Raw genomic sequence first — 26,508 nt, 5'->3', positions numbered from 1 at the left:
GGCACAATAATAAATAAGAAAATGAAATGAAATAATTGATTCACTGAATGTTAGTGTACTAGAGTGTAAGCTTATTAAAGAGCCCTTGTTCCCTCCTCCTCTGGTAAGTCCACAGGACTTAACACAGAAACTGCGGTACCCTTAACGGATGAGATCTTTGACAAAAACTTGCTGACTGGGAGGGGCTCGACCTCGCGTCTTACAACTCCACTTTTGTATTTCTAAGATGTAGTACCCAAAACTGAAGAGTCATTTAAGCCGCAAAACAATTTCAAAAACAAAAACGCGCTGAGAATAAAAACACAACGAAACATGGCTTCAAATCCTTTGTTCGACTTTTGAATCGCTTTTGGAAGAAGGGGGTGGCTAGAAAAGAAAAAGGTTATTAAGCGGGCCGGCTCAGAAGACCAAGCAAGACACGTTGTTTGCAGCACTTAGACGAGGAACGAAATGTCAATTAACATGCCCCGCCTTTCCTTCTTTGCTGCTTTTACCTGCCAGGAGGTACAGGGGGGAGAAAGAGCCAAAGTCGAGAATCAAAGGAAGAGAGGAAAGTAGGACCAAGACGCTGAGAAGCTGGAAATGAAACTGGAACATTGGTGGAATTACGAGGAAGGCGTGGCAGGAGAGCGGCAAGCCAACCGGGAAGAGCAGCAGGCCGATGAGACCCAAGTAGGGTGCTCGCGGGAGAAGGACGAAAATGAAAGGGGTGACGGGGTGAAGAGCGGCCGAGGCTTTGATGACAGCTCGGAGTGGGTCTTCGACTCGCAGGGGCCCGAGAGACCCGGGAACCTTCCATTGTGCGCGCCCCTCCACCCCACTCCACTCCCCACTCCCCTCACCTCCTCTCCTCCCCCCCGCCCGAGCCCAAGCCGGAGCCGGAGCCCTCGCAGCTCCGGGCCGCAGCACCCGTCGTCGCCTGTTCCCCCCCTTTGCCCGAGGTAGGAGACAATATGCTCAGCCCTCCTCCGACCCTTTCTCACCGGATGAAGATCGCCGTCGCCCGGCCTTCCCCTTGTCCATCTTCTCCTCCTCCTGCTGGAATCGCAGTCGCTGTCACCTCAAGACCCCTCAGGCTGGGGAAGGTAGGGGGAGGGGAGAGGGGGGGAAAAAAAAAAAAAAAAAGCCAGGAAAATGTGAACTGCGCTTGCGCAAGAGCCGTCGCCGGCCCTCAGACCGGAAATTAGCCACCCCTCCCACCTCCACCCGGAAATCACTTTCTGGGAGTAGTTTTCTCTGCGGGCTACCACCGCAAGTGCTTATTAAGTGACGCTTTTTTCGTTATCTTATCCCCTGTTGGAAACTGAGACTTGGTGCTAGGTTTTAGCCCGAGATCGTCAAGGCTTTGTTGACTTTGAAGATTAAGTTGACTAAAACCTAAACCGGGGAAACTAGGAATTCCTCCACTTCACTGAATCCCGCGAGGGTACCCCGGCAATATGAGAACAAAACATTAGTCCTTTTGTGCTACTACTTTCCTCATGGACTCTCCCATATATTTGTCCTCAAGGCGCTTCCTCAGACTCAGAAAAAAAGATTTTAAGACGACAAAAATCAATAACCTAGCTGCTGATTTAGCAGTTGGAGTGGAAATCAATTAGGTCAGCTGAGGAGAAAATGTCAGAGTAATAGAAAGGATCTCTTCAAAATTCAAACTCACCATTTTTAAAGGCCAGGAAAAAAGATAAGCTGCAGCTCAATTTTTTAAAACATAAAATGCTGAGATGCTAGAAAGTGGGTGGGTGTAAACGAATTTGTGCCGCTAATTTTTATTACAGTACTTAAAGGAATAACCCTGACCTCGAACTCAACGACTAGTACTTGTAGACTGATTTTTTTTTAGTCCTTTCATAGGACCCATCAGTTTAGAAAACTGTCCTACTTTATTAGCCATAATGTACATACTTGAATAACTTTTTTTTTTTTACTGTGTAAGCTTTAATCACAATAAGTTTAACAAAATTCAGCAGAGCGCTCCAGAGGAAAAATGATACTGGAATGTTCCAACAGTTTAACATCCGCTCGTCCTCCCCCATTTTACCAAGGCCGGTAAAGGGACTCGTTCAACTCATTACCAGAGCCCAGGTTCGTGCTTCTTGAGCCTTGCTTCTTAATTACAGTGTGGTCTGTGCGGAGCTAGAAGTAAGCCTCCAGGTGATGATGCCTGTTGGGCCGGGGGGAGTGTCTTACAGGGCAGGAATGGCTGAAAAGCAGAAATACTTAAGGGCTTGATGAGAATGAAATTCACTAGAAGGATTTCATTTAGAGGCTCTAGTTTATTTCTGTTTAACAAATAAAAACACTGCCTACTGAAAAATATCTGAATTTTAAGTTTCCTCATAAATCAACTCTTTTAATTGAATGATTTAACTCAAGAATCATACTGGCTCAATTCATCAGCCAATATTATAGGAAACAAACTAACTGCAAATGATGGAAATAGAGCTAAGAGATGGAAACATAAAAAAGGAAATTGTAAGTAGGCCTAATCCATTTCAGTCCAAACTGACAGCTTCCTTAAAAGAAGTTTTAAAGTTTAGAAGAGGTGAACCTGTGAGAAATGAAATTATAAGAAATAATCATATCATTCAGCTTGCAAATATGTCATTTAAACTTGTCATTGAACCAAATACAGCATTTCTGCTAATAAAGACTTAGTGGGTCAGTCTGTTTCTTTGAATTGGAGGTGGTTTTGAATAACATATTTGAAGATAAATGGCCTTTAAGCTCAAGAATTTTAAATTTGCTTTTTATTTTCAAATTTGCTTTTTAAACCAGTATTTTTATTGTTTTAGCTTTAACAATCTCTACTACATAGTTGACTGTATTGCAAACAACTATAGGACTAAAAAGTTCAGTTTTTTACTTTTGAGGGAGTCATTTAACAACCTTACTTTTCCTTTTATGAAAGACTAATTACACAATCTTTTATAGTGTTTTATGATGTTCAGGAGAAAGCTTCCTTATTTTAAAATAAGGAAGAAAGACCAAAAAAAGTGAATGATTCTCTTCTCTTAGTATGTTTGTAGATAAGGTCATTTCTTTTATGTATGTTTAGCTCACACTGTATAGAGCCTTTTAAATTAAGATTATTTGAGATTAGAAATTCATCAGCCCAGTATTTTATAGGAGAGGATGGAATGGTTTGATCTTAATGAGTATGGTTCTTTATTGAGTGTTAAAAGTGCATATAAAGTGTTTAAGTTAGGTATTCATTACATTTTTGTTTTGACTAACTATACTATTAAAAGCAGTGGGTATGGTTTTTTAGTAGTTTCAAGACATAGTGGCAGTGTGAAATTGATCAACCCTTTATTTTACCCCTTAATTAACAATTTCTTTGAGGAGAGCTTAACGAAATCTAAAAAAAGACCCTTCTCTTCACAGGTGAATTAACTTTAAGTACAATCTGAGTATAAACAGGTTTCGTTGGGCACTGGGTACATCTTGACTTCCTAAACTGTTTTAGAAATTAAAATCTGGAATTCCTTACCATGGGCTCCTGGAAAGCCTAGATTTTGCAAAGATATTTGGAGCACTGTGTCATGTTGCTATTAGCCTCATTTTTGTTAGTAGTTGAATCTTATCCTTAAAATATTGAGAATTCTTATGTGAAGAATTTTTCTTCTAGATATAAAGGAAGTAACACATGATTCATGAAAAATGACTATAGGTTTTTTTGTTTCAAGGGTATCTTCCTTTTTAAGACAATGAGCAATTTTAACTGCCCTACAGTGTAATAGCCTATTCCTAGAAGTTATGAAAACCTGCAGTAACTTGAGGTATTTAAGCAGGAGATGGGTAATCTCTTGTCCAGGAGGCTATAGAACAAACCTTTAATAACCTAAGTTCCTTAAACTGTCATTTGGCTCTGGGGCTCAGCCCCAGGTATCCTGTACATACACCACTATCTTCTTTTTCGGTTTTTATGTTAGATTAATATATTTTTTACAGAAAAAATTATATTTGTATTAACTTCATGGCATACCTCTAATACTTTTTTTCTGATTTTTTTGGCTGCATAGTCTTTGATTTGCTCTTCATTTTTTTTTTAATTGTGGTATAGTTGATTTACAATGTTGTGTTAGTTTCAGGTGTACAGCAAAGTGATTCAGTTATACATACATATACATCTTTTTTTTTTTTTAACTCATGCATTCAAATTTATTTTGCTCTTAATGAGTAAGGTACAGGGGCAACAGTGTTGAGCTAAGGACTGAAATTAGTGGGGTTGACTCTCTGGACCTCACAGGAGTGAGGGAGCTCCTGGAAGGCAGGTACTATGTGTGTCCCCAGCATCTGGGACAGGGCCTGGTGTCCCAGACCCAGCTGAAGATTGAAAACACGGTATACACCTATTTTTTTTTTCAGATTCTTTTCCCTTATAGGTTATTACAACATACTGAGTATAATTCCCTGGGCTATACAGTAGGTCCTTGTTGGTTATGTTTTATATATAGTAGTATATATGTTAATCCCAAACTCCTAATTTATCCCTCCCCCCCAACACTAACTTCTTTAGAGTGTTCTGTCTTAAAATGTGATATTTATTTAGCATTTCTATGCCTTAATACATTTGGTTGATTTTAATAGAAAAATTTCATTTTATGTTACTATTTAGTAAAATTGAAGCTTTAGGTAGTTTCGTCATCTTTATCCTTTATCTTTTGGTACCCACTTACCTCTGAATAATCCCAATCAAGAAGCATAGGATCTAGGATTGGGCAAAGTCCGTAAATCCAAAACCTAGCTGTCAGAATTTCAGTTTCCCAGGAAGGCATATCAAGTTTAAAAAAAAAAAAAAAAGAACAAAACTCAACTACTAAACTATAGGTCCTAGGGCTGTGTACGTAGGAGATAAAACCATAAAGAAATAGAAAGCATTGATTTCTATAAAAGTCTGGAGTGCTTGCTCTTGGAGGGAGAGGGCACTTGAAGGCACTTTAGGGGGGGGCTCGCAAAGCTAACCTGGGGTAGTTACAAGGGTGTCTTTATGATAGTTCACTAAATTAGTTTTCTAAGAAACTTTCCTAGGAGATTCTGTTACATACTCAAATTTGGGCAACCCAAGATTTCTAACACCTGATTTTTTTCTTTCCATCACTAATATCCTAGTTTCTGTCTTTGCCTCAGGTGGCTTAAATTAATCTTCTTTAGTCTTTCCTGGGGAGAGGTAGGTAGGGGGAAGAGATTTAGTTTGCTCTTCTTTGAATCTTTTACATATAAAATTTCATAAGCTCTATTATTTTCTACAATTTACTAAATGGAATTTTATACAGGCATAATTATTTTTCTGAAAAAACCCTCATAATTGCATTTATGTGTAGGGAAAATAAAAATAGTGCTGCTTTTTACCAAAACAGTAATTCTTAAAAGATGTTTTCCAGGGGTTTTTTGTTTGGGTTTAGTTTGGTTTTCTAAATATATAAGTAAATAAAAACATGTTCATTGAAAAAAAGTATCTTTAGATATTTTTTCATTTTCTTAGTGAAGTATCACTCATTTGTGCTTCTTAATGTCATAGGATATACAACAGGACCTCTTTCTTAAATACACCAAAGGACTGTAATTACTGTAATAGGGTATATTACTGTGTAACCTGGGGTTAGACCCTAACTTCTCAGGTTGTAAAATTATATTTTCATAAAAGCTTACTGATCACTTGTAAAGAATGTAAAATATTGTTAAATACAACCACTTTATGATCCTAGAGAAGGAGTTCGTTAAAACCAAAGTAAGCTAATTAAAATTATTTGCATCTGTGATTCTGTTGCCCCACCCACCCTCTTCTTGTCAAATTCATAGAAAGTAGAAAGATTTGCCAGGGGCTGCTGCTAAGGGGAAATGAAAAATCATAGCTTACTGGGTACAGAGTTACAGTTTTTCAAGATGAAAAATGTTCGATGGATGGATGGTATTAATGGTTGCACACAATGTGGGTGTACTCAGTGCCACTGAACTGCCCATGTAAAAATGGTTAAAACTGTAAATTTTTTAATGTATTTTACCACAATTAGTTAAATAATTTAAAATAATTATGTTTTGCTCTAGGCATGGCTATAACAGCAGTGTCACCACCTAATCCAGGTTACTAAAAGGACCTAACTTGAAATTCTTATTAATGATTATATACTCTTTTCCCTTCTTAAAATTTCATTCAACATAAAATGACTAGATTATTCGATATAGAAAACTAAGTGACTAACAAATCCCCTCACCAAATTTTTGGTGAATGAATGAAAAATACTGTGCATTTTTAAAATCACTGGTAAAAAATGAATCTTCTCTCAGGTTTGTAGAGCTGCCTGAGTTATTTTGGGCATGTCAGTTTACCTTTGAAAGCCTCACTTCTCTATAAAATAAACATATTAGTTAAGAATATCAATAAAATCCCTTGCAGCTCTGACAAGCTTATTCTATTTATTTATTTATTTATGGCTGAGTTGGGTCTTTGTTGCTTCACGCGGGCTTTCTCTAGTTGCAGTGAGCGGGGGCTACTCTTCGTTGTAGGTGCGTGGGCTTCTCATTGCGGTGGCTTCTCTTGTTGCAGAGCACGGGCTGTAGGCTCCCGTAGGAGTTGTGGCTTGCGGGCTCTTGAGCACAGGCTGAGTAGTTGTGGCGTACGGGCTTAGATGCTCCGCAGCATGTGGGATCTTCCTGGACCAGGGCTCAAACCTGTGTCTCCTGCATTGGCAGGCAGATTCTTAACCACTGCGCCACCAGGGAAGTCCCACAATCTTATTCTTAAAGCTAAGTTATCTTATTCCAACCCACTCTTTAGAAAACGAAGTATATAAAACAGTTTCTCTCCTTTATTTTAATGGACCATCTTGATTTGCAAAAGAGAAAATAAATATATATAGATGCATAGGATAGTCTCTAAGAATAATCACAAATCAACATTTATTAACTTTAGAATTATAGAAGGAGCCTCTATAATTTTTCAAAAGCTTTGTGTGCATCTTTCTCCTGTGTATAAAGCTAGAGGATTTTTCTCTTTGCTTTCTTATGCCCTTAGCAAAAATTGTAAAATTCTAACAACAATGTTTAAGTGCCTACTATTCACCAGGCACTATTCCAAGAACAACTGAACAAAACAAAACAAAGTCCTTGTCTCTGCTGTCATGGAACTTTTTTTTTTTTTGGCCGTGCCTTACAACATGTGGGATCTTAGTTCCCAGACCAGGATTGAACCCATGCCCCCTGAAGTGGAAGCACGGAGTCTTAACCACTGGTTTACCAGGGAAGTCCCAAACTTATATTCTAATGGGAGGGAACAGACAGTAAGCAAGTATATGTCAATTGGTAATAAGTGCAAAAAAAAAGAAAAGGAAGAAAACTGAGTGAACTGATGAGGATGATTATAATTTTTGTGACTTTCTGTTTGAATAAAAAAAAAATCCCCCCAAAAAAGAAATAAAAGAAAAGGAAGGAGGAAGGGAGGGAAAAATGAAGCATCATAGATAGACAGGGAGTAAGGAAGGATTAGAGGAGATTGCCCTTTCAGATAGAATGCTCAGAGAAAGTTTTTCTGATCAGATAACAGGTGGGCAGAAACTTGAAGGAAATGAAGCCCTATAGATATCTAGGGGAAGAGTGTCCCAATCTGTGGGCATAGCAAGGGGGATGCCCTTAAATAGGAGCTTGCTTTACAAGTTGGCAGCAAAGAGGCCAGGTGTGGCTAGAGTGAAGTAAGCAAGAGAGTGGTGGGAAATGACACCTGAGAAAGAGCTAAGAGCCAGATGATGTAACTAGATGAGTAAGCAAGTGAGAGAAATGGAGGGAAATGACCTTGGAGAGCTAAGGGTCATGGGAGACCTTGTAGGCCATGGTAAGAACTTAGGCTTTTATTCTGAGTAAGAGGGGAGACAATGGAGCATTTTGAACAGGGGTGTGATATCCAATTTAGATGTTTTGAAAAGATCGGTCTAGCTGCTATGTGTTAAACAGACTACCAGGAGATAAGAGTTTATGCAAAGAGATTAGATAGGAGGCTTAATAATGAAGGTTAGTGTTGATAGTGACTTGCACTAGGGCTAGGGCCGTAGAGGTGGAGAGGTAACAAGTGGTTAGATTAGAGATATATTTCAAATAAGGGAGCCTACAGATTTGCTGATTGATCAGATGTGGAGTGTGAAAGAGAGAAAGGAAGGAAGGTTGCAGCACAAGCAACTGAAAGAATGGAGTTATTTATAAGATGGGAAAGACTAGAGGGAGAGTAGATTGAAGGGAGTGCTTTGGACGTGTTAAGTTTGAAATGGCTATTTGACATCCAAGTAAATATATCAGGTAGACAGCTAGATATGAGAGTTACAAGTTTGAGTATATTAACCAAGCAAAATATGCTACAATAAATTCTAAAGAATTGTCTACCTTTTCATTCTACAGGATACTCTGCACCTTGCTCCTGTTCACCCCACCTATACCTGTCCTTTATATATCTGTGTGCCATTTGGGTTTTCCAGTTTGCAAACTCCCATTCTTTTCCCCTGAGAATTGTTTCTCAAACAACTAGGTACAAAAGCACTTAAAGGTGAAAAAGAGTAACTGAATGCCATATACTATGTGCTATTAGAAAACACTCATTTTATTTTACTCTCTGATTGAAAGAAAAGTTAGCTAACAAGGTTCTTTAGTTCGTTGGTTTAGTTTAGTTTAGTTGGTTTAGGTTTAGTTCATTGAGTTTTAAATATTCAGTATCTTTCTCTTTATTTCAGTAGAGAAAAAGGCAGTTTCCAGCACAGCACCTGAATAAACAAAGTATTTTTAGATCTAAGAGATTACTGCTTTTCTAGGCAAACCTCCTCATCCATGCCAAAGTATAAAATAGACCCTCCTTTTTGGAGAGCAATTTGGCAATATCTGGTAAAATGGAAGATGCTGATATGACCTAGAAATTCCACTTCTAGGTATATTGCCTTAAGAAACTCTTGATATGTGCACAAAAATATGGCTATAAGAATGTTTGTTATAGCTTTGTTTATAATAGTGGAAAATTGGAGCAACCTAAATATTCTTCAACAGGAAAATGGTTAAACAAACCATGGCATATTCAAGCAATGGAACACTATAAACTGATAAAATGAATGACCTAGGACTATGTTTATTAATGTGGGTAAAAATCACAGTGTTGAGTGAATAAGGAAGGCTGGACAAGAGATATATGTTTTTATATTTCACACTTCTCAAAAAGGAAGATCATCCTATCTTTACAGAAACTTCCATGTGTGAGACAGTACATAAAATGGTTTTTACCTATATTAGTTAATTTAATTCTCACAGCAGCCTTGTGAAATAAATGATGTTATCTTATTTTGCATTTATGCATTCAAAAAATATTTATATAGTATTTGTCAGACACTGTTCCAAGTACTGCAGATACAGCAGTTAATTAAACCAAGTTCCTGTTCTCATAGAGCTTTTATTCTAGTGAGGGGAGACAGATAATTTTTAAATATACAAACAATTATATATCAGGTGGTAATGTAGGCTATGAAGAAAAATAAAGCAGAGTAGCAGGATAGAGGGTAATAATGATTGCTATTTTAGATAACATAAACTAAGACTCACAAGTTGAAGAAACTGAAACTCATAGAGGTTAAGAAACCTGCTGAAAGTCACTCGACGTAAAATTTGGAGCTAGGATTTAAACCTAAATCAGTCTAATTCCAGAGGCTCCTATCTGTCATTTACACTCTAGGAAAATATATTAATTACATAATAGCACCTGAGATCAGCAACACTGTAGGGAAAAAAGTTTTTAAAGAATAGAGAGCAGTGTAGATAGGTTGGATGCTTTGAACAACCAAACACCTTCATAAAGTATTAATTGGGAATCAGGGAATAAGATTCAGAAAGTGAGAAAAGAGTTAAGAAATCAAAGCAAGCAAGCACCATTTTGATTTTGCCTTAAGCCTTGATAGCAGCTTGAGTGGCACTGAAAATCATTTTGAGTGCTATTTATTGGAAGTAGGTTGTGGTTGCCAGTGTGAGTGTTAAGAAATTAAGGTGTGAGAGTATTAATGAATTTGTTAAGAACATGAATTGGAGTCAGATAGCCTCGGTACCCAATCATTTATTTAACAGTTGTTTGGCACAAGCCACTTAACTTTTTTTGTTGTTTTTTGTTTGTTTGTTTGCCTCAGAATAGAGTCTATTTGAGATTTTTTTTTCCCAGGACTTAACCCTTCAAAGTCTTTTCTTTTCCCTTTGGGCTATGTTGACAATAACTAAGTTCACTTCTCAGTCACTTTCTTTATTTTCAAATATCAGAATAACCATATCTTCTATTAGTAGATAAATTGATCATCATCTACACTGCCTGGTTCACATTTCACTTCTACTGCCATCCCCTGCCATTTATTTAATAGCAAAAATGTTTGAATGCTTACTGTGGAGATAAAGACCAACCAAATGAGAAAAGCAAAACCTATTCATTCTGAGCTCACTATAGCAAGGGAGTCAGCCACCATCACTTGCATTTTGGCAGTGACTCAAAGGCAGGCAGAGGAGTGGGAAAGCTTTGTAGTGGAAAAAAAAGGGAAGGCTGCTGGTATGTCCTGACTGGACACTGTTGGCATGAGGAAGCTGAATGCAGGGTAACTAGAAGGGAGGCATCCTATGTGGCTGTTTAGGGGTGCATATTGGCTTTCTCTGGTGGGTCCTAAGTTGGAAGCAGGGATAAAAATTAGGGAAGCTCTAAGTTATTAATCAAGTCTTGGCCATCTTGGACCCATTGTAACAGAAGTTATTGTTTGGCTTCTCAGATTGTCACTTGAGGTAGCAGTCTAACTTCCTGAGATTCTGACTTATAAGACTGGCTTCCTGGGCTGTTTATTGGATCAACAGATAAGGGATTGGCTTCCTGGGCAAGTTGCTGCAGGTTGTGGGTCAGAGTTCTGGTTTATATACGGTCTGGCCATTGCCATTTAGTGTATTCAGTTTCTCACTACTTTGCATCGTTCACAATTATTTTGAGTTAAAATCTTTACCATAATGTTAATGTCTTCTTAAAGTACTTAATTCAGTATGATTTCCCACAGGAAGACTTTAGCAAGATGAAATTTTTATTTTATTTTTTCTGGTACTGACATAATATTGCTTTTTACTTTCAGTGGTTACCAGTGACTCAGGAACTGAGCTTCCGAAAATTTATCGAACAATCTGATTTACTAGAGGAACTTAAATATGACTTCAATGAAAAAGCTGAATTGAGACACACTGAGACACATAGGCCTTTTGTCTTTAACTATTATAAAAATGTCCTGGAGAGGAATAGCAAGCGCTACCAGGCCCTTGGCCACTTGCTTGAACAATACATTTATGAACTTTTGGAAAAAGTGTGCAAATTACAAAAAGTATATATCCCACCAGAGGCTGATAAGGAACCAAAAAGCTTCTTTTTCATGAGTGAGAGAGCATTAACAAATCATCATTCTGCTCTTCTTGTCCTTCTTCAAGACCGTGGGGTCTTTAGAGCTGGTCAGTGGAGTCAGCAGGCAGTAATACATCATGGTCTCCAACATGGAAGTCAGATACCATGTATTCAAATGGCATTGCAGGCACATTATGATGTAATTGTGCTAAACCCCAATGACAATTTTGTGGACCTACAGACAGAAAAAGAGTGGAAAGGCCTTTTAACACAAAATGTTGAGTCCTCTTCCAGAAAAATGGTTCAGACTGAGAACTTTTTATCTCTCCAGCAGTCTCTCCAATGTATTCCAAAAAGATGCAGCAACACTCCTGAAGAACACATGGCTTATATTTGGGATTACTTCATTTCAAAGGCTGAAGGCAAGGATGTTGCCTTCATTGTACATGGTTATGGAGGCTTGGTTTTTATGGACTTGCTTGTTCGTAGAAAGTGGGAAGTAATGAGCAAAGTATATGCTGTTGCACTTATTGACTCTGAACATCACGTGGGACACCAGCTGGGGAGTGACATCCAGTTATTAGCATGGATAAAGCACCACTGCCGTGAATGGGTGACAAGTCCAAAGCCTTTGGATAAACCTGCAGCTACTGTTTTGAAAAAGGAGTTTCCCATGGTTTCTGCTGGTACAGAAAAACACAACTTAGCCCCTTCCTCTAGCCTTCAGTCAATTTTTAAATACTTTAGAAAAGCTTTGAAAGCCAAAGCAGCTATTAATTTCTCTCGAGTGCCCATAGTAACTAGAAGCTCCACAAAAAGAAAGCAAAGTGCTTAAGTTACTTTTTTGCCATCTAATGTTGTTTTGTCCCACTGAAACTTTGCTAATGTAGATGCTAGAAGAAAAAGAAAACTTCTAACTCATAGGCAGTATGTTCTGGCTTGAAATTTGATTTGTTAACTTTTTTAAAAAGTGAGTATGTTCTCTTCAGTAGCCTACTGATGAACCAGGAAGTCAGTCAGTACTATCATTAATATTTTACAGTGTTAGTCAAATTAAGAGTAGTCTAGTTAGAGGATCTTCTTTTGAAAAGATTTCTCAGTTTTATAGAATGACACCAAAACTGTAGTTGATAGAAATTAAAGACTAAGTCAATCTTTGACTTCTGCATTATTAATGCTATATTAAAAATATAAGTGAACATAAAAATTAAACATCATAAGCAACTCCATTCTTTGTATGTTTGTGAGTTTTTTTGTTTAAGTTTGTTGATCTCGTGTGTGTGTTTACTCATACCTTCAGCTAATATTTGAGTGTCTACTATGTACTAGTCAATACTAGTGTTGGGCACACTGGCAAACAAGGCCAACGTTGCCTTTTACCTTATTTGGAGTTCACAATGAACAACAAATTGCAAGTGTGAAGAGTGTTAATAAATAAAGGGTGTCATGGAACATCTAGCATAAGAGCTAATAGCCTTGGGGTTCAGGGAATACTCCCTGAGAAAATGATGCCTAGTTTGAAGAACAGTAGTAGTTATCTGGAAAAACGAAGTCATAGGCAAAGGAATCACATGTGCAAAAGTCCTGAGGCAGGAGAAAGAAGTCCAGTTCAGCAGGAACTAAAAGATTATGGGGGGCTTCCCTGGTGGCGCAATGGTTGAGAATCTGCCTGCTAATGCAGGGGACACAGGTTCGAGCCCTGGTCTGGGAAGATCCCACATGCCGCAGAGCAGCTAGGCCCGTGAGCCACAACTACTGAGCCTGCACGTCTGGAGCCTGTGCTCCTCAACAAGAGAGGCCGCAATAGTGAGTGGCCCGCGCACCGCCATGAAGAGTGGCCCCGGCTTGCCACAACTAGAGAAAGCCCTCGCACGGCAACGAAGACCCAACACAGCCATAAATAAATAAATAAATAAATAAATAAATAAATAAATAAATAAATAAATAAATAAAAAGATTATGGGGTAGTAGTGTTAAAGAAAAAATTATTCATGACATGCATTAAAGACAGTAAGGAAGATTTATTCAAAAGGGATTGCCGCAATGGGGGTTTGTAGTAGGGGAGAGAGATTGGGCTCAACTCCAAACACAACAAGGACAAGGGTGGGGTGGGGCAGTTATAGCCAAGCAGCAGGGTGAGGGTCAGTGAATGGAAAACTACTGAGTAAAAACATTAGGGATAATAGATATTCTTGCTAGACTGACTCAACAGGATTCTTACTGAAGGTGGGCCAGGGGTGGTAAGATATTGACAGTGGAGGATGAGGAATTTTATCAGATATAATAGAGGACGTTCAGATACCAAAGGTGAGATTTTCACTAACTGACTCAGCAGAATTCCTACTAAAACTGGACTAAGCAGACCAAGGGCAGAGCCCAATGTCAGAGCCCAGTCAAGAGGAGGGCTCAGAGGAGCCAGACTCTGATTTGGTAAAGGAGAGAGGTTTTGTCTGTAGCTGCAAAGTTAAGTTAGAGAAATAAACAGGCAGCTTACTCAAGGCTGCAATGTCCATGTTAAGAATTGTTACTTTAGGACTTCCCTGGTGGCGCAGTGGTTAAGAATCCGCCTGCCAATGCAGGGCACACGGCTTCAAGCCCTGGTCTGGGAAGATCCCACATGCCGTAGAGCAACTAAGCCCGTGCGCCACAACTACTGAGCCTGCGCTCTAGAACCCACAAGCCACAACTACTGAGCCCGCATGCCACAACTACTGAAGCCCGTGTGCCTAGAGCCCGTGCTCCACAACAGGAGAAGCCACAGCAATAAGAAGCCCACGCACCACAACGAAGAGTAGCCCCTGCTCACCGCGACTAGAGAAGGCCCATGCAGCAATGAAGACCCAACGCAGCCAAAAATAAATAAATTTTTAAAAAAAAATTTTTTTACTTTATTCTAATGACAATGGAAGCCATTGGATGGTTTTAGACAGGAGAATATTATCAGATTTACATTTTATAAAGAATATCCCATTTGCAGTTTAGAGAATAGATTAGAAGGAGAACAAGCTTGGAAGCCAGGGGACCAAAATAATTTTGGCAGTAGTTTGAGAAATGCTTAATACTTTTTTTCAATTGAAGTGTAGTTGATTTACAGCATTGGGTTAGTATTAGGTATACAGCACAGTGATTCAGTTTTTTTGAGGATTATATTCCATTATAGGTTATTACAAGATATTGAATATAATTCCCTGTGCTATACAATAAATCCTTGTTGCATCTCTATTTATGTATAATATTGAGTTGGCCAAGAAGTTTGTTTGGGCTTTTCCATAACATCTTATAGATGTTACATTTGAAAAACTGACTCTGCCATATCTAATAGGACATACAAATTTTTCTGTACATAGCTCTTTCTAGTGTCTTCCTAGTGTTTTTATTCCTAGTTTTGGGGGTTTTGTTTTTTGTTTGTTTTTTGTCTGCTCCATGCAGCATGCGGGATCTTAGTTCCCTAACCAGGGATCAAACCCGTGCCCCCTGCAGTGGAAGCGTGGATTCTCAACCACTGGACCACCAGGGAAGTCCCTCCTAGTGTTTTTTTAACCTAGTAAACACTATAATTCCTGTTATGGACTGAATGTTTGTGTCCCCACCAAAATTCATGGTGAAATCTTAATCCCCAATGTGATGGTATTAGGAGGTGGGGTGTTTGGGAGGTGATTAGGTCATGAGGGTAGAGCCCTCACGAATGGGATTAGTACTTTTATGAAAGAAACCCCAGAAAGCTCCCTTCTACAATGTGAGACACAGTGAGAACACAGCCATCTATGAAGCAGGAAGCAGGCCTTCACCAGACACTGAATCTTCTGGTGCCTCGATCATGGACTTCCCAGCGTCTAGAACTGTGAGAAATAAATATTTGTTGTCTAAGCCTCCCAGTCTATGATACTCAGCCCGAACAGACTATGACAATTCCTTAACAGTATAGACATAATATCTCAAATTTCTCTTTCTGGACCATGTCTTGAGTGGCATAATGAAAAAAAACGAAAAGCACTGAATTGTAAATCAGGATATGCAGATTTTAAATGACTCCCAGGGGGAATCCCCTGGCAGTCTAGTGGTTAGGACTTGGCGCTTTCACTGCCTCAGGCCTGGGATCAATCCCTGGTTGAGGAACTAAGATCCCGAAAGCCATGAGGTGCAGCCAAATATAAAAAATAAAAATAAAAATAAATGACTCCTAGCATTGAATAAACCAGTTACTCTTCCAGCCTGCATTTCCCATTGTGTAAATAAGTTGAGCTTTAGAAGTCTCTACCAACACAGATAGTCTATCTAGAATGTATTTAATGCACTTACTGTGAAAAGCACCAAAAAAGTAAAAAAAAAAAAAAAGTGTTGCCATAAAAACTATTTTGTCTTATATTTAACTAACTGAACGTTAATATTTCTCATAACCCCCAATTTACTATTTAATGTGGTAGTCAGATGTATTAGTTATCTATTGCTATATATTAGATTACCCCCAAAACTTGATGACTTAAAACAACAAACATTTATTATCTCACAGCTTCTGTTGGTCAGGAATTCAGGAGCAGCTTAGTTGGGTGATTCTGGTCCAGGATCCCTCAGAAGAGCACACTCAAGACTGTCTGAAGGGCTTTCCTGCTGGCACAGTGGTTAAGAATCTGCCTGCCAATGCAGGGGACACGGGTTCGAGCCCTGGTCCGGGAAGATCCCACATGCCACAGAGCAAGTAAGCCCACACGCCACAACTACTGAGCCCACGTGCCGCAACTACTGAAGTCCACCACAATGAGAAGCCCACGCACCGCAACAAAGAGTGGTGCCGGCTCGCCACAACTAGAGAAAGCCCACCCACAGCAACGAAGACCCAACGTGGCCAAAAACAAATAAATAAATAAATTTATCTTTTTTTAAAAAGACTATCTGAAGCTGCAGTGATCTAAAGTTGGGCTGGCTGTTGGCAGGAGGCCTCAGTAACTTGCTATATGGACTTCTTCCATAGGCTGCTTCTATTAAAAAATGAACCTGGGTAGTGGCTAGCGAAGATGGCGGAAGAGTAAGACGCGGAGATCACCTTCCTTCCCACAGATACATTAGAAATACATCTACACGTGGAACTGCTCCTACAGAACACCCACTGAACGCTGGCAGAAGACGTCAGACCTCCCAAAAGGCAAGAAACTCCCCACGTACTTGGGTAGGGCAAAAGAAAAAAGGAAAAACAGAGACAAAAGAATAGGGACGGGACCTGGACCAGTGGGAGGGAGCTGTGAAGGAGGAAAGGTTTCCACACACTAGGAAGCACCTTCGTGGGCGGAGACTGCGGGTGGCAGAGGGGGGAAGCTTCGGAGCCACGGAGGAGAGCGCAGCCACAGGGGTGCAGAGGGCAAAGCTGAGAGATTCCCGCACAGAGGCTCGGCGCCAAGCAGCACTCACCAGCCCGAGAGGCTTGTCTGCTCAGCCGCCGGGGCGGGTGGGGGCTGGGATCCGAGGCTTGGGCTTCTGTGCTAGCCGGGAGGGAGTCTGGGAAAAAGTCTGCAGCCGCCGAAGAGGCAAAAGACTTTTTCTTGCCTCTTTGTTTCGCGGTGCGCAAGGAGAGGGGATTCAGAGCGCCGCCTAAACGAACTACAGAGACGGGCGCGAGCCGCAGCGGTCAGCGCAGACCCCAGAGACGGGCATGAGACGCTAAGGCAGCTGCTGCCGCCACCAAGAAGCCTGTGTGCGAGCACAGGTCACTCTCCACACCGCCCCTCCCGGGAGCCGGTGCAGCCCGCCACGGTCAGGCTCCCATGATCTGGGGACAACTTCCCCGGGAGAACGCACTGCGCGCCTCAGGCTGCTGCAACGTCACGCCGGCCGCTGCCGCTGCAGGCTCGCCCCGCATCCGTACCCCTCCCGCCCCCCCGCCTGAGTGAGCCAGAGCCCCCGAAGCAGCTGCTACTTTAACCCCGTTCTGTGTGAGCAAAGAACATACGCCCTCAGGCGACCTACACACAGAGGCAGGTTCAAACCCAAAGCTGAACCCCGGGAACTGTATGAACAAAGAAGAGAAAGGGAAATCTCTCCCAGCAGCCTCAGAAGCAGCGGATTAAAGCTCCACAAACAACTTGATGTACCTGCATCCGTGGAATACCTGAATCGACAACGAATCATCCCAAATTCAGGAGGTGGACTTTGGGAGCAGGATATATTAATTTTTCCCCTTTTCCTTTTTTTGTGAGTGTATATGTGTATGCTTCTGGGTGAGATTTTGTCTGTATAGCTTTGCTTTCACCATTTGTCCTAGGGTTCGGTCCGTCCTTTTTTTTTTTTTTTGGTACTTAAAAAAATTTTTTTCTTAATAAATGTTTTCTTAATAATTTTTTCCTTATTTCCTATTTTTAAAAATTAAAAAAATTTTTTTCGTAATAAGTTTTTCATTTTTTTATTTTGAAAAATTAAAATTTTTTTCTTAATAAATTTGTTACTTAATTTTTTCCTTATTTTTAATTATAAAAAATTAATAAATTTATTTTAAAAAATTAAAAAAAATTTTTTCTTAATAACTTTTTTCTTAATAATTTTTTTCTTATTTTTTATTATAATAGCTTTATTTTATTTTATCCTCTTTCTTTCTTTCTTTCTATTTTTTTCTCCCTTTTATTCTGAGCTGTGTGGATGAAAGGCTCTTGGTGCTCCAGCCAGGCATCAGGGCTGTGCCTCTGAGGTGGGAGAGCCAACTTCAGGACATTGGTCCACAAGAGACCTCCCAGCTCCACGTAACACCAAACGGCGAAAATCTCTCAGAGATCTCCATCTCAACATCAAGACCCAGCTTCACTCAACGACCAGCAAGCTATAGTGCTGGACACCCTATGCCAAAAAACTAGCAAGGCAGGAACACAGCCCCATCCATTAGCAGAGAGGCTGCCTAAAATCATAATAAGGCCACAGACACCCCAAAACACACCACCAGACGTGGACGTGCCCACCAGAAAGACAAGATCCAGCCTCATCCACCAGAACACAGGCACTAGTTCCCTCCACCAGGAAGCCTACACAACCCACTGAACCAACCTTAGCCACTGGGGACAGATACCAAAAACAACGGGAACTACGAACCTGCAGCCTGTGAAAAGGAGACCCCAAACACAGTAAGATAAGCAAAATGAGAAGACAGAAAAACACACAGCAGATGAAGGAGCAGGGTCAAAACACACCAGACCTAACAAATGAAGAGGAAATAGGTAGTCTACCTGAAAAATAATTCAGAATAATGATAGTAAGGATGATCCAAAATCTTGGAAATAGAATAGACAAAATGCAAGAAACATTTAACAAGGACGTAGAAGAACTAAAGAGGAACCAAGCAATGATGAAAAACACAATAAATGAAATTAAAAATACTCTAGATGGGATCAATAGCAGAATAACTGAGGCAGAAGAAAGGATAAGTGACCTGGAAGATAAAATAGTGGAAATAACTACTACAGAGCAGAATAAAGAAAAAAGAATGAAAAGAACTGAGGACAGTCTCAGAGACCTCTGGGACAACATTAAACACACCAACATTCAAATTATAGGGGTCCCAGAAGAAGAAGAGAAAAAGAAGGGAACTGAGAAAATATTTGAAGAGATTATAGTTGAAAACTTCCCTAATATGGGAAAGGAAATAGTTAATCAAGTCCTGGAAGCACAGAGAGTCCCATACAAGATAAATCCAAGGAGAAACACGCCAAGACACATATTAATCAAACTATCAAAAATTAAATATAAAGAAAACATATTAAAAGCAGCAAGGGAAAAACAACAAATAACACACAAGGGAATCCCCATAAGGTTAACAGCTGATCTTTCAGCAGAATCTCTGCAAGCCAGAAGGGAGTGGCAGGATATACTTAAAGTGATGAAGGAGAAAAACCTACAACCAAGATTACTCTACCCAGCAAGGATCTCACTCAGATTTGATGGAGAAATTAAAACCTTTACAGACAAGCAAAAGCTGAGAGAGTTCAGCACCACCAAACCAGCTTTACAACAAATGCTAAAGGAACTTCTCTAGGCAAGAAACACATGAGAAGGAAAACACCTACAATAACAAATCCAAAACATTTAAGAAAATGGGAATAGGAACATACATATCGATAATTACCTTGAATGTAAATGGATTAAATGCTCCCTCCAAAAGACACAGACTGGCTGAATGGATACAAAAACAAGACCCATATATATGCTGTCTACAAGAGACCCACTTCAGACCTAGAGACACATACAGACTGAAAGTGAGGGGATGGAAAAAGATATTCCATGCAAATGGAAATCAAAAGAAAGCTGGAGTAGCAATTCTCATATCAGACAAAATAGACTCTAAAATAAAGACTATTACAAGAGACAAAGAAGGACACTATATAATGATCAAGGGATCGATCCAAGAGGAAGGTATAACAATTGTAAATATTTATGCACCCAACATAGGAGCACCTCAGTACATAAGGCAAATACTAACAGCCATAAAAGGGGAAATTGAGAGTAGCACAATAATAGTGGGGGACTTTAACACCCCACTTTCACCAATGGACAGATCATCCAAAATGAAAATAAATAAGGAAACACAAGCCTTTAAATGATACATTAAACAAGATGGACTTAATTGATATTTATAGGACATTCCACCCAAAAACAACAGAATACACATTTTTGTCAAGTGCTCATGGAACATTCTCCAGGATAGATCATATCTTGGGTCACAAATCAAGCCCTGGTAAATTTAAGAAAATTGAAATCGTATCAAGTATCTTTTCCAACCACAATGCTATGAGACTAGATATCAATTACAGGAAAAGATCTGTAAAAAATACAAACACATGGAGGCTACACAATACACTACTTAATAACGAAGTGATCACTAAGAAATCAAAGGGGAAATCAAAAAATACCTAGAAACAAATGACAATGGAGATACAATGATCCAAAACCTATGGGATGCAGCAAAAGCAGTTCTAAGAGGGAAGTTTATAGCAATACAAGCCTACCTCAAGAAACAGGAAACATCTCGAATAAACAACCTAACCTTGCACCTAAAGCAATTAGAGAAAGAAGAACAAAAAAACCCCAAAGCTAGCAGAAGGAAAGAAATCATAAAGATCAGATCAGAAATAAATGAAAAAGAAATGAAGGAAACAATAGCAAAGGTCAACAGAACTAAAAGCTGGTTCTTTGAGAAGATAAACAAAATTGATAAACCATTAGCCAGACGCATCAAGAGAAAAAGGGAGAAGACTCAAATCAATAGAATTAGAAATGAAAAAGGAGAAGTAACAACTGACACTGCAGAATTACAAACAATCATGAGAGATTACTACAAGCAACTATATGCCAATAAAATGGACAACCTGGGGGGCTTCCCTGGTGGCGCAGTGGTTGAGAATCTGCCTGCCAATGCAGGGGACACGGGTTCGAGCCCTGGTCTGGGAAGATCCCACATGCCGCGGAGCAACTGGGCCCGTGAGCCACAATTACTGAGCCTGCGCGTCTGGAGCCTGTGCTCTGCAACAAGAGAGGCCGCGATAGTAAGAGGCCCGCGCACCGCGATGAAGAGTGGCCCCCGCTTGCCGCAACTAGAGAAAGCCCTCGCACAGAAACAAAGACCCAACATAGCAATCAATCCATCAATCAATTAATCAATAAAATAAATCTTTAAAAAAAAAAATGGACAACCTGGAAGAAATGGACAGATTCTTAGAAATGCACAACCTACCGAGACTGAACCAGGAAGAAATAGAAAATATGAACAGACCAATCACAAGCACTGAAATTGAAACTGTGATTAAAAATCTTCCAACAAACAAAAGCCCAGGACCAGATGGCTTCACAGGTGAATTCTATCAAACATTTAGAGAAGAGCTAACACCTATCCTTCTCAAACTCTTCCACAATATTGCAGAGGGAGGAACACTCCCAAACTCATTCTACAAGGCCACCATCACCCTGATACCAAAACCAGACAAAGATGTTACAAAGAAAGAAAACTACAGGCCAATATCACTGATGAACATAGATGCAAAAATCCTCAACAAAATACTGGCAAACAGAATCCAACAGCACATTAAAAGGATTATACACCATGATCAAGTGGGGTTTATTCCCAGAATGCAAGGATTCTTCAGTATATGCAAATCAATCAACGTGATACATCATATTAACAAACTGAAGGAGAAAAACCATATGATCATCTCAATAGATGCAGAGAAAGCTTTCGACAAAATTCAACACCCATTTATGATAAAAGCCCTGCAGAAAGTAGGCATAGAGGGAACTTTCCTCAACATAATAAAGGCCATATATGACAAACCCACAGCCAACATTGTCCTCAGTGGTGAAAAGCTGAAACCATTTCCACTAAGATCAGGAACAAGACAAGGTTGCCCACTCTCACCACTATTATTCAACATAGTTTTGGAAGTGTTAGCCACAGCAAAGAAAAAGAAATAAAAGGAATCCAAATCAGAAAAGAAGAAGTAAAGCTGTCACTGTTTGCAGATGACATGATACTATACATAGAGAATCCTAAAGATGCTACCAGAAAATTACTAGAGCTAATCAATGAATTTGGTAAAGTAGCAGGATACAAAATTAATGCACAGAAATCTCTTGCATTCCTATACACTAATGGTGAAAAATCTGAAAGTGAAATTAAGAAAACACTCCCATTTACCATTGCAACAAAAAGAATAAAATATCTAGGAATAAACCTACCTAAGGAGACAAGAGACCTGTATGCAGAAAATTATAAGACACTGATGAAAGAAATCAAAGATGATACAAATAGATGGAGAGATATACCATGTTCTTGGATTGGAAGAATCAACATTGTGAAAATGACTCTACTACCCAAAGCAATCTACAGATTCAATGCAATCCCTATCAAACTACCACTGGCATTTTTCACAGAACTAGAACAAAAAATTTCACAATTTGTATGGAAACACAAAAGACCCCGAATAGCCGAAGCAATTTTAAGAACGAAAAATGGAGCTGGAGGAATCAGGCTCCCTGACTTCAGACTATATTACAAAGCTACAGTAATCAAGACAGTTTGGTACTGGCACAAAAACAGAAACATAGATCAATGGAACTGGTTAGAAAGCCCAGAGATAAACCCATGCACATATGGTCACCTTATCTTTGATAAAGGAGGCAAGCATATACAGTGGAGAAAAGACAGCCTCTTCAATAAGTGGTGCTGGGAAAATTGGACAGGTACATGTAAAAGTATGAAATTAGAACACTCTCTGACACCATACACAAAAATAAACTCAAAATGGATTAAAGACCTAAGTGTAAGGCCAGACACTATCAAACTCTTAGAGGAAAACATAGGCAGAACACTCTATGACATAAATCACAGCAAGATCCCTTTTGACCCAGCTCCTAGCGAAATGGAAATAAAAACAAAAATAAACAAATAGGACCTAATGAAACTTAAAAGCTTTTGCACAGCAAAGGAAACCATAAACAAGACAAAAAGACAACCCTCAGAATGGGAGAAAATATTTGCAAATGAAGCAACTGACAAAGGATTAATCTCCAAGATTTACAAGCAGCTCATGCAGCTCAATAACAAAAAAACAAACAAACCAATCCAAAAATGGGCAGAAGACCTAAATAGACATTTCTCCAAAGAAGATATACAGATTGCCAACAGACACATGAAAGAATGCTCAACATCATTAATCATTAGAGAAATGCAAATCAAAACTACAATGAGATATCATCTCACACCGGTCAGAATGGCCATCATCAAAAAATCTAGAAACAATAAATGCTGGAGAGGGTGTGGAGAAAAGGGAACACTCTTGCACTGTTGGTGGGAATGTAAATTGATACAGCCACTATGGAGAACAGTATGGAGGTTCCTTAAAAAACTAAAAATAGAACTACCATACGACCCAGCAATCCCACTACTGGGCATATACCCTGAGAAAACCATAATTCAAAAAGAGTCATGTACCAAAATGTTCATTGCAGCTCTATTTACAATAGCCAGGACATGGAAGCAACCTAAGTGTCCATCATCGGATGAATGGATAAAGAAGATGTGGCAAATATATACAATGGAATATTACTCAGCCATAAAAAGAAATGAAATGGAGGTATTTGTAGTGAGGTGGATGGAGTTAGAGTCTGTCATACAGAGTGAAGTAAGTCAGAAAGAGAAAAACAAATACCATATGCTAACACATATATATGGAATCTAAGAAAAAAAAAAAAAAAAGGTCATGAAGAACCTAGTGGCAAGACGGGAATAAAGACACAGACCTACTAGAGCATGGACTTGAGGATATGGGGAGGGGGAGGGGTAAGATGTGACAGGGTGAGAGAGTGGCATGGACATATATACACTACCAAATGTAAAATAGATAGCTAGTGGGAAGCAGCCGCATAGCACAGGGAGATCAGCTCGGTGCTTTGTGACCACCTAGAGCGGTGGGATAGGGAGGGTGGGAGGGAGGGAGACGCAAGAGGGAAGAGATATGGGAACATATGTATATGTATAACTGATTCACTTTGGTATAAAGCAGAAACTAACACACCTTTGTAAAGCAATTATACTCCAATAAAGATGTTTAAAAAAAAATTAACCTGACACTTTTTAAAACGGTAAGGAAGACTTTACTCAAGACTATTGTAGTTAGGGACATTGCAATAGGGAAGAGAGATAAGGCTCAACTCCAAAACAATAAAGATGGCTAGGAATTTATAGCCAAGAAGCAGGGTGGGGATATCAGTGGATGGAAAACTAAAAGGAGACCTCAAGGGTAGAGAGATTCTTGCTAAAGACAGGACAAGGGCTTAGATATGAAGAGTGAGGAGTGAGAAACCTGATAAGATATCAAGGTTGGGGGATGACTTAGCAGGATTCTTGCTAAGATTGACCTATGCAATCTCACAGAAGGTCAAGGTCAAGGACTAATCCCAGGAGAGGGCTCAGAAGAGCCTAACTAAAGTCTGGTCAAGGAGAGTCTTTGTTACTTGAATGTCCTCACAACATGGCAGCTAGCTTCCCACAGGATGAATCATCCAGGTGAATAAGCAAGCCAGAAACTACACCGCCTTTTATGACCTACTCTCTGAAGTTGCATACTGGTCTACTTTTTTCCTATTTGTTGGACATGAGTCACTAAGTTCAAGGGAAGAGGAATTAGACTCCACCTCGTGAGACAGTGTCAAAGAATTTGGAGACATATTTTAGAGTACCACATCAGAAATGATGCCAACTGAAATTAATGGTATAGCAGCTCAACTCAACTGTTGCTTATAAGACTATCTTGGTCTGGGAGCATTTTTATCCTGTTTTAAAGTTTTTCTTGTTTTTTTTTTTTTGAGTTTTTCTTGTTTTGATAAACAGCTGTGTATTTAGAAACTGGTTTTCTCTTTCTCTGCAAGACATCAGAATTTTTGCCACAAATACTTGTGTTGAAAATAAAGTTTATTTTAATTTTCTCTCCTAGGGTCACCCTAAACTATTCCCTTACTCTGACTTCCGATGTTGCTCTATTTTAGCAGCTTGAAGACAAAAAAGATATCTCCAGATTTTTGGCTATAAGCTGCAGACCAGAGATGTGTCCTGATAGAGAAAAGACTGATAAGGGAGGACTGCAGGGAAATCCTAAGACTTTGTGACATCAGTATGTGATAACTTTTCCCCTTCTTGTGGAAAATAGAGGTAATAGGCTATGATCATTGTAAGCGAAGTACACCAAGATTTGTGTGTCACCTCCCAATACTAGACTAAACATATTAAATTTTAACAAAAAAAGAGAACATATTGCGAATTCGCTGTGGGAAGTCTCTGTTAAAGAAGACAACAAGAAATTCTCTTACTTCCTTTTCAATGCTTCTTCAAAAGCAGCAGTTCTCTAACTTTAAAGTACATCAGGATAACCTGGAGGTCTTAAAGACTGCTAGGTATCACTGCCAAAGTTTCTGATTCAGTAGAATTGGTAGGTGGGGCCTCGAAATTGGCCTTTTAACTAGTTCCTAGGTGATACTGATGCTGCTGGTCTGGGGATCACACTTTGTGAACCACTGTTAGGAAGATTAGGGGTGGCCAGGGAGGTAATAACGTTAAGTCTATATCATGTGAGGTAAAAGTTATGATGGATTATCATCTGGATTATCATCTGGGCCAAAGTTCCTCCCCTGAGGAAAGCAACAAAAGGGGTTTGTTGACTGAGCTCATGTTTTACGGTCCCAAAGATCCAAGTGCACTGAAACATTTGTCTTTCCCTCCTGTAGGAAAGGAAGTGGTGTGTCTCACTTACCTTTCAAGACCAATACTTTCAGTTTCTACCACATAATTTAAGGGCAAATACAAATTAAAAATAAGAGATGTAATTCTCCTTGTTGAAAATAAGGGAAGGCGTTTCTCCCCCTCTCCCTTTTCTTTCAGAATTTCTTTCTTCATCCTTTTCAAATGTATGTAAATATTTATAATGGCTAAATTATAATGTCTAAATAAGCCTCCTGCCAATCTCACCACTCAGGAATGTTTCTTCAAGAACCTGGAAGCCATTTTTTATATATATATAATTTTCTCAGGGCTACTGATTTTTTTTTAATTTTTTTAAATTTTATTTATTTATTTATTTTTGGCTGCGTTGGGTCTTCATTGCTGCACGAGGGCTTTTCTCTAGTTGCGGCGAGCGGGGACTACTCTTCGTTGCAGTGTATGGGCTTCTCATTGCGGTGGCTTCTCTTGTTGCAGAGCACAGGCCCTAGGCGCATAGGCTTCAGTAGTTGTGGCATGCGGGCTCAGTAGTTGTGGCTCATGGGCTCTAGAGCACAGGCTCAGTAGTTGTGGTGCACGGGCTTAGTTGCTCTGCGGCATGTGGGATCTTCCCGGACCAGGGCTCGAACCCGTGTCCCCTGCATTGGCAGGCGGATTCTAAACCACTGCGCCACCAGGGAAGCCTGGAAGCCATCTTTTTGAAATGCAAAGATCAAGGAAGATAGCTCCCCTATCTCACAGTTCTTGTGAGAGGGCACAAGCCTAACTTTGGTGGACGCCTTTCTCCAGTTAGCAAAACTATGTCCTGTCAGAAAGATGAGGTTTGTTTTTTCTCTGGATAAAGCCAATTAACTAACAAAAGTGACCTCCCCAATTACCATGGTAAAGTTAGGATGAA

The 26,508-nt window shown here is 39.6% G+C and overlaps 2 protein-coding genes across 7 annotated transcripts in view; one reads left to right on the top strand and one right to left on the bottom strand.

Annotated features, from left to right (window-relative positions):
* The window catches only part of SENP7 (SUMO specific peptidase 7), a 153,660-nt gene extending 152,564 nt beyond the window's left edge, over nt 1–1,096 (bottom strand). For all 6 annotated transcript variants that reach the window (XM_036851222.1, XM_036851223.1, XM_036851225.1 and 3 more), the window contains exon 1: nt 984–1,096. In XM_036851222.1, coding sequence (XP_036707117.1) covers nt 984–1,023 — 40 coding nt within the window. In that variant the 5' untranslated portion in view covers nt 1,024–1,096. The remainder of the gene's footprint in view (nt 1–983) is intronic.
* LOC118894726 (putative protein FAM172B) lies at nt 421–12,973 on the top strand. Its single transcript, XM_036851228.1, has 3 exons — nt 421–941; nt 1,968–2,085; nt 11,115–12,973. The coding sequence occupies exons 1-3, from the start codon at nt 583–585 to the stop codon at nt 12,207–12,209; spliced, it is 1,572 nt and encodes a 523-aa protein (XP_036707123.1). The 5' UTR covers nt 421–582; the 3' UTR covers nt 12,210–12,973.
* Nucleotides 12,974–26,508: the final 13,535 nt, after the last annotated feature.

The sequence above is a fragment of the Balaenoptera musculus genome, chromosome 4, assembly GCF_009873245.2.
Source record: "Balaenoptera musculus isolate JJ_BM4_2016_0621 chromosome 4, mBalMus1.pri.v3, whole genome shotgun sequence".
NCBI classification, from domain to species: domain Eukaryota; kingdom Metazoa; phylum Chordata; class Mammalia; order Artiodactyla; family Balaenopteridae; genus Balaenoptera; species Balaenoptera musculus.
This window is presented reverse-complemented; position numbering and strand designations above follow the sequence as displayed.